This window comes from Calonectris borealis, chromosome 3 (genome assembly GCF_964195595.1).
Source record: "Calonectris borealis chromosome 3, bCalBor7.hap1.2, whole genome shotgun sequence".
NCBI classification, from domain to species: Eukaryota; Metazoa; Chordata; class Aves; order Procellariiformes; family Procellariidae; genus Calonectris; species Calonectris borealis.
Genome location: NC_134314.1, coordinates 52,297,460 through 52,311,861, shown reverse-complemented (window position 1 = coordinate 52,311,861; position 14,402 = coordinate 52,297,460). Strand labels below are relative to the sequence as shown.

Below are 14,402 nucleotides of genomic sequence, written 5' to 3'. Positions count from 1 at the left end.
TTAAGATGTGGGAAAGGAAATCAATAATAACATTCACACAAACCTCAGAATTTCATAATTTATATCAATTAGAGGTTAAGAAACATCTTTAATGTCAAAATATTTAAGGTGAAAGAAGAACTTGGAGCCCTCTTCAGCTTCCTTGAAATTACAAAAACATCTAGATAGTCAGTAAGCTCTAAAAAACAAACTAAAATACTTAACTTTAAGAGCTATAAAAGGAAACACCACAACTCCTGGTTCCACCTTGTACACTGACATTACAGTGCTTACTGAGTGGCAAGTTGTGCTGTTTACTGCTAAATGGTAGTAAAGAGGGTCCTTCAAAGTCATATGCCATCGCAGCCCTCCCTCACTGAAGCCTTTGAGGCAGCATTTTGGCACAGGAAACTGTTTCCTACTGTTTTTTTAGGAGCGATGTGTTGCTGTGCACAGCCCAGGCTCCCCAGCCTGCCCCCCTCATAGTACCTGCTGCAGAAGATCCCTTAGTGCCAAGATCTGTGCTTCCCAGGAGGGAAATCATAACAACACAGAGTAGGTTGGAGCCCCCACTGCGTGGCACTAAATGGCACAAAGATGGAGGATGGAGCTTTTCTGCTGGTATCACCTACCAGCAAGAAACACCAAACCACCAAGACGGTCACTTGCTTAGACCATGCCATCATGCCACCTTTTTCTTCATGCAGTAGAAAATGAATGGGCAGAGGGAAATATCATATTCATTTGTAATACACAGATTATAAGTTAGTTTGCATTTTAAGAGTACTGCTTCTCTATTTGTAGAAAATTGTTAATTAATTAAAGCTAAACAATAATCCATAATACTGCAATACAGCTCAGTGATCTCCTTCCATTTCCAGATCATTAAATGAACGTAATTTCTTCCCAGAGTGACACCTTTGGGACGTTACCGACAAATCATCCCGAATAAAAATAGAACAGTACAACTTTAAGATGCTTGTCCAAACAGCAGTTGAGACCAAAGACCACATTTAAAATTGGAAGATGGCACATGACACACAGGAAGAGAGAGAGATATATGGATATAGATTTGCAAATGCTACGGAAGTTCAGTTGGATACTTCTCCATTTCCATTTTAACCGAGCAATAAAACATAAGGAAGCGCTATGAGGAATGCATCACTCGCATCAGCTTGGCAGCTGCTATAGTGAGCTATGCACAGCTACAGTGCCAGCTTTAAGTGCTGCTGCTGCTGCTCAGAACAGCAGCAGAGTTAGATTAGATGAGAAGTAATTGTATCTGCCAACTATGGTAGCAACCACCATGATGAGTGGTACTTAACAAGCTCTCTTTGAAGTCCTTTAAGGACTAATTTTGGGGAGTTGTTTTAAGTTAGAAAGCTAGGCTGTGTAACGTATTGAGGAAGGTCAGTTGAGAACAGCATCAAAACCCAGCATCAACAGACCTAAAGAAGCCACCTTCTTAGAAAGCCAGGCAATGGGAAATCCAGATTTAGCAAATGGGAATCTTACCCACTGCATGTTAGAGGATATTCTTCTGGAGGTAATAAAGAAGGAAACATCTGCAAAAACTTTTGAATTTGGACTAGTCCTCAAAACTACGAACCCAAAATTAGACTTCTATGAGAAGTCTTCAGGACTAGCTAACAATCAACAACCCCAGAATTACCCAAAAAACGGCATGATATGCCAGCTCATATTCAACCTTCAAGGTCTGAAATGAAAACACAGATTATATGAAAACTAACAATGTAACAATGCAAAAATGAAACTAAAAAAGACATTTCAGCATTAGCTGTTTCTGCTACCTAATTTATACATCTAATGAATAAATAAGTCTGTCTTACTGGATGATACGGAGCATAAATAAAACCATATTGGAGACATGTACCACAACTAAATTTGCCATCACACAAATACTAGGAAAGAATAAAGAGAAATACCAAATCAACACAACACTGAGCATTGTATCATCAAATAAATTAATTTCTGAGGTTGTAATATAATTGCAAAATTAATCAAAGCTAAAATGTGCTGTGCTGTTTACAACTATTTTGATTAACAGAAATCATTACAGATTAAAAAATTAGAATCTACAGGTAAGCTCCAGAAACCTTTCTGGGAGTTTCTATCCTTATTCTCTTATTACTAAGATGAACTGAACAAATTGAAGCATTTTCCAAATGTCTCAAACAATTCCACTCCACAGCATAGCCACTGCATTTAGATAAATGGACAACCTTGACCAACAAAGCACTTTCTCAACAGAACAGTACACAAGGAGAAACTGTGCAGATTTCTTCATACTACTCTGCCAAAGTCCTTTAACCATCACCTGAGATGAAACATGCTGTTTCCAGGTTTAGTCTGCCCTTGGCCTCACTGAAACTTGTCAACAAGTGCACTCTACCAACCACGACAGTGCACCATGCAGGTACTTGCCTATGAGATCTCAACCGAAGCTTAATTTATTGCACAATTATCACGAAGCGACCACAACATAGGAACAATCATTAGTCACTTCCACCTGGGACTGAGTTTTAACCAAAGCAATCTAATTGAAAGGCTTTACACCCTCTTTTATCAATCTCTTGATTCAGCCAAACCATTAAAAATAGCTTCTTCTAAAAGGAGTCTAAACAAAATTAAAAACTTCTTACTGCAAATTGTTGTTTATAATGGCAGGATAATAGTTCTGAAATCAAACATTCTGCCCACAATTTTTTTTTTCTTTAAGAAGATTGCTTCTTAGAAGTCCTGGTCTAAAACTACGGTTTGCTTCTTTGTATAAACTAATTATCATTAAGAAATGTTAGCACTGTAAAGAATTTATTTCACTCATCAGTTAAAAAGCAACACACAGCTTAATGAGCAGAAAAAAAAAAGAAAGATGTGAAAATACACTAAAATTACTTGAAAAATACAGTAGTGCAGTTATACAGCCAACTTTTAAACCTGCAAATAGCATAAAGAAAACACTTAAGAACTTATACAAAATGCTTGCAAAAGATACCCGTTGAGCTCGTGGATATGTCTAAAACCGCAAGCCCTAAGGAAGCATGGTGGGTTGACCTTGGCCAGCTGCCAGACGCCCCTCCAGCCGCTCTCTCACTCCCCCTCCTCAACAGGACAGGCAGAGAAAATAAGATGAAAAAGGTGATGGGTTGAGGTAAGGACAGGGAGATCGCCTACCATTTACCATCACAGGCAAAACAGACTTGACTTGGGGAAAACGAATTTAATTTACTGACAATTAAAATAGGTTCTGATAGCAAGAAACAAAGACAAATTAGAACAACACCTTTTCCCCCACACTTCCTTCTTCCCAGGCACAGCTTCACACCTCCACTCCCAACTCCTCTACCTTCCCCCTGCCCTGAGCAGCACAGGGGGGTGGGAAATGGGGGGTTGCTGTCAGCTCATAACAGTTCCTCTCTGCTGCTCCTTCCACCTCACACTTTTCCCTGCTCCAGCACGGGTCCTCTCCACAAGCTGCAGCTCCTTCAGGAAAGATCCCCCTGCTCCAGCGTGGTCCTCCCCAGGGGCTGCAGGGGGTCTCTGCTCTGGTGCCTGGAGCACCTCCTTCTTCATGGACCTTGGCGTCTGCAGGGCCGTTTCTCTCACATTTTTCCTCATTCCTTTCTCTCACAGCTGCCGCATAGCGTTTTCCACTCTCTCTCACATACATTATCACAGAGGCTCCAACATCTTGGCCGAGGGGCTCAGCTGTGCCCCGCGGAGGGTCGGCTGGAGCCGGCTGGAACCGGCTGTGTCTGGCAAAGGGCAGCCCCGGCCTCTCCTCACAGAGGCTGCCCTGCAGCTCCCAGCACAGGAACACCTGCACCCTATACAGGAAGGTATATTTCTGTGCTAGTCACACTTCTGTCAGATTAAAGAAACACACTGGGTTGCCAGATGAGAAACTTTCATGTAAACGCTGACTTTGGATCTGCACATTATTACCTTTCTGCTTTAATTTATGCTTAACTGGGTAGTGCAATGGTAACTATCACCTGCCATCAGGCCTTCACTCTCCTTCACAACAGGCATAAAGCTATGCAAAAGAAAGCTCTTCCTCGTATTTTTCTGGTAGTTTTATTATGTACTGAACTTGATGGTAGATCAGAAATCTTCAAGGCATAAACAAGATATTAAATAGGGTTAAGAAAGGTATAAGTTCAGCCTTTTTTCTCTACTACAACAAAGAAGGAGAGAAAAATAATTACACCTAGATGTAAGGTACAGCAAAAAATCTACTATGTTATTTCTTTGTATAGATCCTACAGCAATTCAGGGACTATCTATCTTTCACCTCTCATAGAAACTGGCAGAATGACATGAAGAAAGGAAGAGATGATAAAGGGTGAAAAAGAGGGTCATCATAATTTCTTGCTACCTTGTGCTGTGATTATCCTAATTATTTGCAGTATTTCAAAACTCTAACCAGAGCTGACCCACATTTTGGGCTAATAACATTACTGAAAATGCTGTGAGATGATTCCTTATTCACTTCACACTAACTTCTCTGCTAACCTCCCTTCTTCCGTGAGTGAAGCCAGAGATTTTCCTTGTGGCACTGCCCCTCCATAGAGGATTTGGTTCAAATACATAAGGCTATCTAATTTTTAGATGAAGATGTGCAAAACAACCAGGTTAATCTGATAGCATCTTTGTAAGTCTAAACTGCATTTTATGTCATTTACCTCAGTTTTCAATTACTTTCCTGCAGAAAATTATGTACAGGACTTCAGAATGGATTAAACATTCCATTTTTCATGTTCCAGTCACAGCACCACCCTTGACTTGAACAACTTGAAAATATTCAAGTGGAATGACTATTTAGTATGCCTACATCTTCAAATTTCCAGGATGGAGATTACATTACCCTTCAACTACAGCATGTTGCATATATTGAATTTTATTTCTACCCGAACACTGATTGTTCAATTTTTCATAACCTCAGTCTTGTTACTCATTTTATCTTCACCCCTTGTTCAGTACATTCGTACTCATAAAGTACATTCTTACTTTAAAAAAGGAAAAATGTTCATTTAGTTTTAGGCCCATAACAAACTTCATTTTGAAAATAAAAAATACTGATAGAAAATACCTATTTTTCTTCATCCTTCCATTACATTTAAATACATCAATTTGTGATCATTTATCCACAAACTCCTCATCACCATTGCATCCAGAAAAGTGGATTCACAACAAAACCAAATCTATAAGAGTATCTCTCTCCTGTTGATCTAGCGACTACATGATGACACCCAGGACAACACAGGACAAAAGAAATAAAACGTGTCGCCAAAACAACTTAGGCAGACATTTGAAGGCACATCTTTCACATGCAGTGTGGTGCTACCATTTTTGAACTTTATTTTTGTTCTGCCTGAATAGCATATACCCTTCAAAATTTGTGGTGTTCTCATCTCTGCTATTCCACCAAGTATCTGCCGTACTCATAAATGGTCTCAGATCCCACATATACCAGTTGGTTAAGTTTCTCTATTTTACTGCCCATTTATCTGGCATTATATCAAGACATTTAAGACAGAAACAGTGCTTTCCTGAGTTTCACAAAACTCCTCCTCTTGCTCCACTCCATCACGTCATCACCATTCCTGGAACGCCATTACAGAGGGAATAGGACAGTCGGCCGAGAGGGGTTGTCTTCTGTTAATGAAACCATTCCAGAGACCAAATTTCACAGCCACTTCTAGCTAGAAAATTATAATAGCAAATGGTTGCCCAGTAGATTGTTCACCACTTTCAACATCTTTTAAATGCGTTGGATAATCATCTATATAAATCAGTGCACTTCATAATTCAGTAAAAATTCTGTAGCTTTTTCTGTGAAATCATCTTCTACATTAAAGTTTCTCCAATTTGACCACAGACTAATTTCAGCATTAAATAAGCAAACCTTGGTTTTGTTAATATAAAAACATTCACATTACTTTTAGAAGAAATGTAATTTGGAAAAAAAAAAAACCAAACCCAAACAAACCCACGGTTTTCCCTGGGGAAAAGGGCAGAAAAATCTACAGGTAATTATGCTAGTCACATTGCTTAATAAGCTTGTGCAAGTCATTTGGATACTGTGGAGATGGAGACTGTAGAAGAACCTGATTAGAATAAAATAATGTTAATTAAGCCTTATAATATCCTGAAAGATAGGCAAGTGATACGCCTTTATAGAGATGGCACAAATTGGCTTGTTCAATGTCACACTGCCTGAGGGGAATGATAATTTCCAATGAACTAACCTACAGCTTTCAGGTGGGCTTCATTTGGGGGGATACACAAAAGTTCCATCTTCTCCTGAAAAAGAGAGGAAAATATCTTTTCTTTCTTATTAGTCATATTGCTGAAATATCTTTACTGCCCTCTGGCGTGCATTTCAGCAGTAAATATATGCATAAAATGAGAGATAATTGGCATTGATCTGAATACAACTGTTTCAGTTCATTTTTCTGACTGCTTCTAAACAAGCCCTCAACTTCCCAGGACAAACAGGAGATACAATTCACATCTCCATGCTATTTATAGACCCAAAGCATCAAATTAAAAGGTAGGTTTTAGCAACTATCCTAGATATAAACATTAATAGAAAATATAGAATTTTGCCATCTGTTGCTGCAATTGACACTGTGAATTCAGTTCTCCTCACCTCTAGGAGTCTTTCTGGTTTGACTCCAATAACATTACCAGAGCCGTTCCTTTTGACTTAAATAATGCTACTGTATTCTTCACTTAAAAAAAAAAAATCCACCAAAAAGCCCTCGCTAAACCATTTCCACTTTCTCATCCATTTCATCTCTTCCTTCTTTAACACAGAGGGGTTTTACAGAAATAAGCCGTATAATCAGTGTAAACTCCAGTTTCTCCACCACTGACAACTTAAGTCATCCCTTCCTTGCCCACTCAAGGTCTCCACAAGGAATCTTAGGATATAGTTTCATGTTACCCTATATCTGATGTAACTCCTGGTCCCACATTCTTACATTGTATCCAGCAGCGTATGGCCTTAGGGAAATCAGAAGAGTAATCTGAGCCAGCTGAAAGCTATTCAATTTTATGTCTGGGTGATGCTTCCGTCTTATCAGTGACTAACTGTCACAGCTGGTGACTGCATGATTGTGAGATTTTATGCAAAGGAGGCTGCATGAGGGGTACCTCGGGGAGAAGTAGTAAGAACTTTTGTCAGTAGCCCAACGTGACACTGAATCAGCTGTAACAGCAAATTTCCCTCCAAAATTCTCTGTGACCTGATCAAGCCTGAAGTCCACGTTTGGGCTCCCCAGGACAAGACAGACATTGAGCTACCAAGATGATCAGGAGGACAGGGCACGTGATGCATTGGGAGAGACTGAGAGAACTGGGTTTGTTCAGCCTTCAGAAAGCTCTGGCAGGACCTTACCGCTGTCTAAAACTATCTAACAAGAAGCTGTAGATAAGACAGAGCCAAACTCTTCCGAGGGGTGAACAGTGGATGGACAAGATGCAACAGATACACGTTGAAACATGCAAAATTCCAACTTAATATAAGGAATTTCTTCCCCACTCCCCCCTTTTTTTTTTTTAAACCATGAAGGTGGTCAAGCACTAGAACATGTTGTCTGCAGAGGCTGTAGAATCTCCATACTTGGAGATATTAAAAACTCAGCCGAATGCAGCCCTGACATGATGCTCTCCTTGAAGCTGCTTTGAGCAGGGGGCTGGACTAGATGAACTCCAGAAGTCCCTTCCAACCTACAAGAATCTGTGATTTTATTAAGTGCGTCAACCCTTTTAAAATAATTACTCCAAAATGATTCCTACAGCATTTTTCCTTTGGGAAAAAAAGGACTAGAATTTGAGTTTCAAAACTCAAAGGACCGTAACTCACGGTAGTATAGCATACTTTTTTATTTTTTAGTAAGAACATATAACCATATTCAGGGAAAATATTCCATTTACATCCCCCACAGGAAGTGACTGAATAAACAGCTTTGAGACACCATTTCTCAGCTGAGACATTTCAAGTGGCACATGCTGATCCACAAACCACTTGCTGATCAAAACCATCTTGCCTCTTTGAGAGATCAGGACTGCTGGATCTACCCTTTTCTGAATTCTGAACACAGCAAAGCACAGGCAAACCCACCCGTTCGGGCAGATACTGCCAGCTACCACTAGCCAGACGTGAAAGACTGTGGTTCCTGGATTAACAGGATCAACTTGAGAGGCCTAGAGAATTGTAGCTGGCTGACATGGTCTCTGTAAATAGCAGGTTGTTTCTCAGCAACTGAGCCTTAAAGCTCAGAGAAAATTAAGCCAGATATCCATGCATGCCAGTCACAAAAAACCAAATCTCAGCTATCTGAAAACTAGCATGAATTGTAGCATGAATCTTGAGCCAAAACAACTACATTCAGTAATTCAGGACCTGATTCAGGAATCACACTTCCCCATTGCCCTTCTCCCATATAGCAATAATTTAGCTGAAAGTAAAAAAACAAACAGTGTTTTCCAGCAATGCTGAGAAAGATATATTAAGGCAGCCATCAAAATTCCTTTAGGCATAGGTGAAAACAAGTAACATTTTGGAAAGCAAGTCTCATCTCAATTTTTCCATTTACTGGTACCAGTAATTCTTTAATCTGCCATTTTGGTATGTTTTCAAGAGGTTACACTGACTTCAGTGTAAAAACTATCTTTCTATTATCACTACAGGTAACATCTGAACTTAGAACTAGAGCTAATTGTTGCACTTAAAGCCACGGTACCTAACTCTATCCAAAACTACCTCAAGTGAAAAAACAATATACTATGAAATGTATGCAAGAGAAAGACATTTGATTGGGAGCTAAAGGATGATAAACACAGTGGTATTATCTCAGGTTATTTACACCAGGAACAGGATGCTGACTCATACACGGTGCTCATCACATGGCTAAAGAAGCAATTACCACTCAAACCTCCAATCCATTTTGCCCATGGCAAAAAGTGCTGTGAATAGCACAGCCCTGCAGTTTCTGCAACAGAATATTAAGGAATGCTAAAAATCTTCAACAGCTTACTTCCAGAGGTCAGACTGAAAACTCTGGAAGTTGCTCCACAAGCCATTCAGTCGATGAGAAGGGAAATCTCTCAGAAGGAGTAAACAGACAGGTGCGGGTGGTAACCACGTCAGCCATCCTGTTTAAATTCTCCATTCAAATCTTAATTCTGGACAACTTCAGCTGTCCGGTTTTAATTCACCGCGGCATGAGTCAGCACTGTTAGCCCCGTGAGTGACAGCAGCCACATAACAAAACAAGCAGGTGGCTGCGCAAGCACTAACACCAGCGGCAGCAACGCGGGGCCCAAACTTCCCTTCTCAGGCTGCCCCAGCTGCCGCTCCCGCCCGCCGTGCAGGGCCCGGAGCTCACAGATCTGCGCACACTAACAGCACTTCGGTCAGACACCAGCTCTTCGCTTAAGTCACGAGGCAGAGACACGGCGAAGACAAGAATTTTAAAAACTTGTTTTAGTTATAGTATGTTTCGGATGCGTGACAAAAAAAAGAAGAACCACAGAAGAAGATAAAGGTAAGGAACAGTTTTCTGACAAGCCGCAGGCCAGCAAAGGCAGCAGCCGCGGGCAGGGCCGAGCCAGCACCACCGGGAGCAGGGACATCCTCCCGCTCTGCCCCGCGCGCGGTGCGGCACCCCCCGCCCGCGCCCCCAGCGCGGGGGCCGTCAGGCGGGGCTCCTCCCCGCCCCCCGGGAGCGGCGGCGGCGGCGGGGCAGACGCTACTTACAGCCCTGGTCTCGTACAGCACCAGCTTCTGCACTGAGCTGATCATGGGGGCGGCGGCCGCCGCCGGCATGGCGGCCGCGCAGGGCTCGGGCCTTGCCCCGGCCCCACGGCACGGCAGGGGCAGGGGGCTGCTCGCCAGCAGCCGAGGGAAAAGCCGAGCTCCTGCCGGAGGGGGGGGAAAGGGGACGCGACGGGGCTGGGGACCGGGGATCAGCCCCAACCGCCCACTGCCGGGACGGGTGGAAGCCGGAAGTGCCGGCACGCCACCGCGCAGGCGCGCCCACGGACGGGGGGGGGGAAGGGGGGGGGAGAGAGCGCCTGCGCCGCCGCCTGAGGGGCGGTGGAGTGGCGTCACGCGTGGCCCCTCAGCAGTGCGGCTCCCGGCGCGGCGGGGGCGGGTCGCCGGGGCTAGGCGAGGCGGCGGCGCCGTCAGCCGCTGCTCCCGCCGGGCCCCGCTCGTTGCGGGCAGGTCCGCCTACAGGGTCAGCACCAGGAACAGCTCCGAAGTCCCGTCCCGCCCCGCCCTGCTGCCCGCGGGAGCGCCGGCCGCGCCTCCCTGCGCGGGGTGGGGGTCTCCGCCTTCATCCTCCTCCCGAGGGGGCGGGGCGACGGGAAGGGGGGCGGTGCTCTTCGGTTGCCCGGGTTACGGGGGTACACAAGCCGGTGGCGGCGGGGTGCGCGCGGCGGCCGTTGCGCCTCTCACTCTGCCCCCTCCCCCCGCACTTCGCTCAACGTAAGTGACCCCCCGCGCCCCCCGCCCCGTCCCTGAGGGGCGCCGACCCGGGGGACCCCTTTGCGCTGCCGGTCAGGGGCGTGCTGGCGGGGCTGGGGGGAAACAAGGCCCTGCCAGGCATTTAGTCGGGGCGGGGGGTCTGGTTTATTTCTTTGGTTTGGTTGGGGTGGTTATCGTAATTAGGAAATTGCCCCTTAATCGTAAAGGTTTGGGAAGGAGTGAAACCGCTGGAAACGTCTGGTGAAGTTCAGCCAGTGAGTGTCCGTGGGAGAAATGGAGGGTTGGTTTGTGTGTGGTGGTTTTTTTAATATTAAAATACTGTCCCTATCGTTCAGAAGGTCTTATTCTGAAAGTGTCAGAACGTTTCAGTTTGATGTTTCAAAACAAATTTTTTCAGATTTTCATCCTGAAGTAAATTTTTTTAATTTAAAAATGTCAGGGGGAAGCGGGGATAAAGAAAGCGAGGTTTTGTTTTGCCTTCTTCATGCTTCATCAAGCACCTCACATTTTTGGACTCCATGTGTTTGACAGGCCCACCCAAATTTTGCTCCAGCTTACCTTAATTAGAAACTTGTTTCTGTTTCGCTTTGTTGCATAGCGCTGGATGTGCGATCCCGTGCAGTCCAGGAAGAGCTGGGATTTATGAGAGGAACAGATCATGAACCATGATTTAATTCTGCAAAGCCTTATTCGTGTACCTAGCTGTGGACACAGCAAGTAGTTCCATTGACCATGATGGGGCTCTTCTGTGTCTGAAGCTCACAAGTGAAGGTCTTAGCAGGGCCATGGTCCATTTCAGGGACCAGAGAGAAGTTACAACTGTGTGGTAATTGGAACAGGAAGGTAAAGGCAATGAAAAAACTACAGGCTGTTTAAAAAGGCGGTTTGAGAGCAGGAAGAAGTCATTATCAACATCCGTGTAGTTGCAGCTGGGGATTGGGGATTCCGACAATCCCTTATTTTTCGAAAGCGACGCTTCTCTTAGTAATGGGTGCATTGTGTATGTTCGCTGAATGCTTTTTCTTCTTACAACAGCTTTTGTTACAAAGCGATTCGCCTTGTATCACATTATTATTCAGTTCCACTTTTAAGTATGTGTCATTTTACACATATGTAAGCTACTGTATTTTATAACAAGCTTTTTTTTCTCCCAGTCTTCAATAATTTTATGGCTTCACAAGAGGAAAAACAAGCTCAGCCCTTTGCAGACATCTTTGATGAAGATGAAGCTGAAAAATCCTTTCTGTTGTCCAAGCCCACTTGCTTAATTATCCTTGGAAAGCCAGTAAGATGTCTGATAGAAGTTTTCTCTTCAGATGTTCTGCTAACAATTTTGCTTTTCCTTTCAAAACATTAGTTTAGTGACGCTGCCAAAAAGATCAAAGACCTACTTTTTCATCTTTTCCACTTTGCAAGTCCTGCAGAGTGTGGTAAAGATTCTGATCTCATTTAATGAGGCCAATTTTTGGCCTGAGTGACCAGTCAATTACATTTAGAAGCTTTAGTACTGTAATTAAAAGTCACATGTTGCTCAAAAAGTTTTTTCTCTTTTCACATTGGCAACCGGATTGTTTTTATGTTATTTCAGTATTCTAACTTCTAAAAAACTTGACAAATTAAAGACATAAATAGGCATAAAAGAACCTTCAGGTTAATGTACTGACTTACAGACATGCAATGAGATATTAAATATTTTAACTTTAATATTAAAACTTTGACGTAACTATATGTCATATATTTGGGAATAACTGAAAGCCACCGAGGTGTCCTGATAAGGAGATTTGTACGATATTTTAACTATAATTCAAGGTCTCTCTTTTTCGCAAATAGTTTGTGGCCTCCTTTACTTAGGAAAATTTGATGTTTTGTAATCCTAGACTTCTCACATTTCTTTTTCCCAAATGTAGGAGACTGTATGGGTGGTTTTACATTAGTGCCTTAGTTTGCTGAAGGGGGTTCTTTTTTGGTGCAAGTTTGCCTTATGTCTATACTGAATCTGGAATGTGCGTAAATACACCACTGGTGCCCTGAAAGCTGCTTTCCTCTTGAATGTTGCAGTTGCCCCTGAAAGGTGCCTTCAGAGCACCCCACCTCCACTGTGAACACAAGGTCCTCTAGCAGCTTGCCCTCTGCATTTTTGTGTGATTCCGTTAGGTACCACAACAGAGTCTGAAATGACTGTATGGAAATCTGCTTTGCGCTGCCTAGCAAGTAGAGGTAAATGGTGTGTACCTAGAACTGGGAACCAACCCAAACTTCAGTGCCAGCTGACCCACCAAATCAAGCCCCAAATCAATGCCATAGTGCTAAGATACAGCTACATTTCCTTTCTTGAAAGACTTTCACCAGGCTGGAAGGCTCCCAGTCCCTAGTGTTTGCACAGGTCTGCATCCTTTCTTACTCTTTGGCTCCAGTTGCTGGGTAACGCTTGGCTGCAAATCTTTACATCTGACCACACTGAGAAAGGAGGCAGGGTGGTGTTCTGCAAGTGGATAAGATGCGAACATCACTGCGAGACTATATAAGGTGATAGCCAACAAGTGTGCCTTATGGTCAGCATTAGACCTGAAAGAGTATGTTCAGCTCAGTAGAAGACTACAGTGGACTGGCTCGCCTAGTTTTAAACAAATGAGAAATTCCTAACCTTACATGAAAAAGGTAACTCTACATTTTTATAGACCAAACCAGCATAAAATACTCATTGAAAGAGAATGCAAAAACATATGAGAAATAGATATTCTCATCTGAAATCATTGCCTTCAGTAAATGCTTGATATTAAAAATGTTAACAGAGGGTTGAAATTGCACAGGCCTGGCCAAGAGGGCAGGGAATTAAATATTCTGGTTTTATCATAATATCTTTTATTTATATGGCTGATGTGTAGAGCATCTATCTTATTTAAGATATTTCTTTTAAGTTAAAAACATAGTGCCATTAAAGCAAAACCAAATACATATATTCTCATCACACCTGTAAGGTGTAAGGTATGAGTAGGCTGGAGGGTTTGCTGATATGCTGTTAACTGGGAATGTGATTTATTTGTGGTTTTTACTACTTTTTAATCACAAAACTTACCTAGGGCAAACAGACTGTCAAAAAAGGTCTTCTTGTATGCCCTTGAAAAAAGGGCATAATCCTAAGTGTGGAAGATGCTGAGTTTTGCAAAATCCCATTCAAGTAGCCGTACTCGTAGAGGCCTCGTTACTCTTGGTTATGTTGGTTCCTCAGGATTAATGTAAGTGACAAGATAAACATTTTGTCAGCATCTAAACCAGATTTGTGGACTAACAAGGGCAGTTTTTACTTATTCATTGTTTTAGTCAACGAATACTATGCCTATGTATCTTACTCAGAAACGGCTGAACAGGTTTGCGTCATAATTTGCTTTGAGATGAAGATAATAAATTTCAGTCCTAAGGAGTTTCTCATAGGCATTTATGGGCAAATCGTAGCTGAGTTTTAGATAGAGTTACTCAGAAACAAAGTCAGTACAATTACTTTGGAAATAATTAACTGCAAACGACAATAACAGTATGTTAGCAATGCTAGGTAGTATAAAATAGAGGATGGTACTAAAAAGTGTTTGTGTTTACCCAGTGCAAAATTCAGAGGCCCTAATGCTGATGGTTGCTTTTAATTGTTTGTATCATATGAAAATATATTCTTTATTGTGTAATATGTTTGGGTTTTTTTCCTTCTGCCTTTTTTTCTTTTAAATGTGTATTTTTCATTTTAAGGGTTCTGGAAAGAAAACATTAGCTAGAAAACTAGCACAAATATGGAAATGCATTTTGATCGAAGGTAAACATACACTATATTTGAAACATTGCATTGGCTTCATGATATCTTTTGGTTTAGAATATCCTTGCTGTTCCCTGTAATTCAAAATGACATGTTTCT

General features: G+C 42.4%; 2 protein-coding genes across 4 annotated transcripts in view; one reads left to right on the top strand and one right to left on the bottom strand.

Annotated features, from left to right (window-relative positions):
* FIG4 (FIG4 phosphoinositide 5-phosphatase) overlaps nucleotides 1-10,038 on the bottom strand; it is a 75,202-nt gene extending 65,164 nt beyond the window's left edge. The window contains exon 1 of one of the 3 annotated variants that reach the window (XM_075145660.1): nucleotides 9,770-10,038. In XM_075145660.1, the coding sequence (XP_075001761.1) occupies nucleotides 9,770-9,838 (69 nt within the window). In that variant the 5' untranslated portion in view covers nucleotides 9,839-10,038. Of the gene's footprint in view, nucleotides 1-611; nucleotides 1,840-9,769 lie in introns of those variants that run through there. The other 2 variants (XM_075145659.1, XM_075145661.1) reach the window with 2 other exon arrangements.
* Nucleotides 10,039-10,426: 388 nt separating this feature from the next.
* AK9 (adenylate kinase 9) overlaps nucleotides 10,427-14,402 on the top strand; it is a 69,626-nt gene continuing 65,650 nt past the window's right edge. Inside the window, exons 1-3 of the mRNA XM_075145658.1 lie at nucleotides 10,427-10,501; nucleotides 11,656-11,786; nucleotides 14,240-14,303. Coding sequence (XP_075001759.1) covers nucleotides 11,670-11,786; nucleotides 14,240-14,303 — 181 coding nt within the window. The 5' untranslated portion in view covers nucleotides 10,427-10,501; nucleotides 11,656-11,669. The remainder of the gene's footprint in view (nucleotides 10,502-11,655; nucleotides 11,787-14,239; nucleotides 14,304-14,402) is intronic.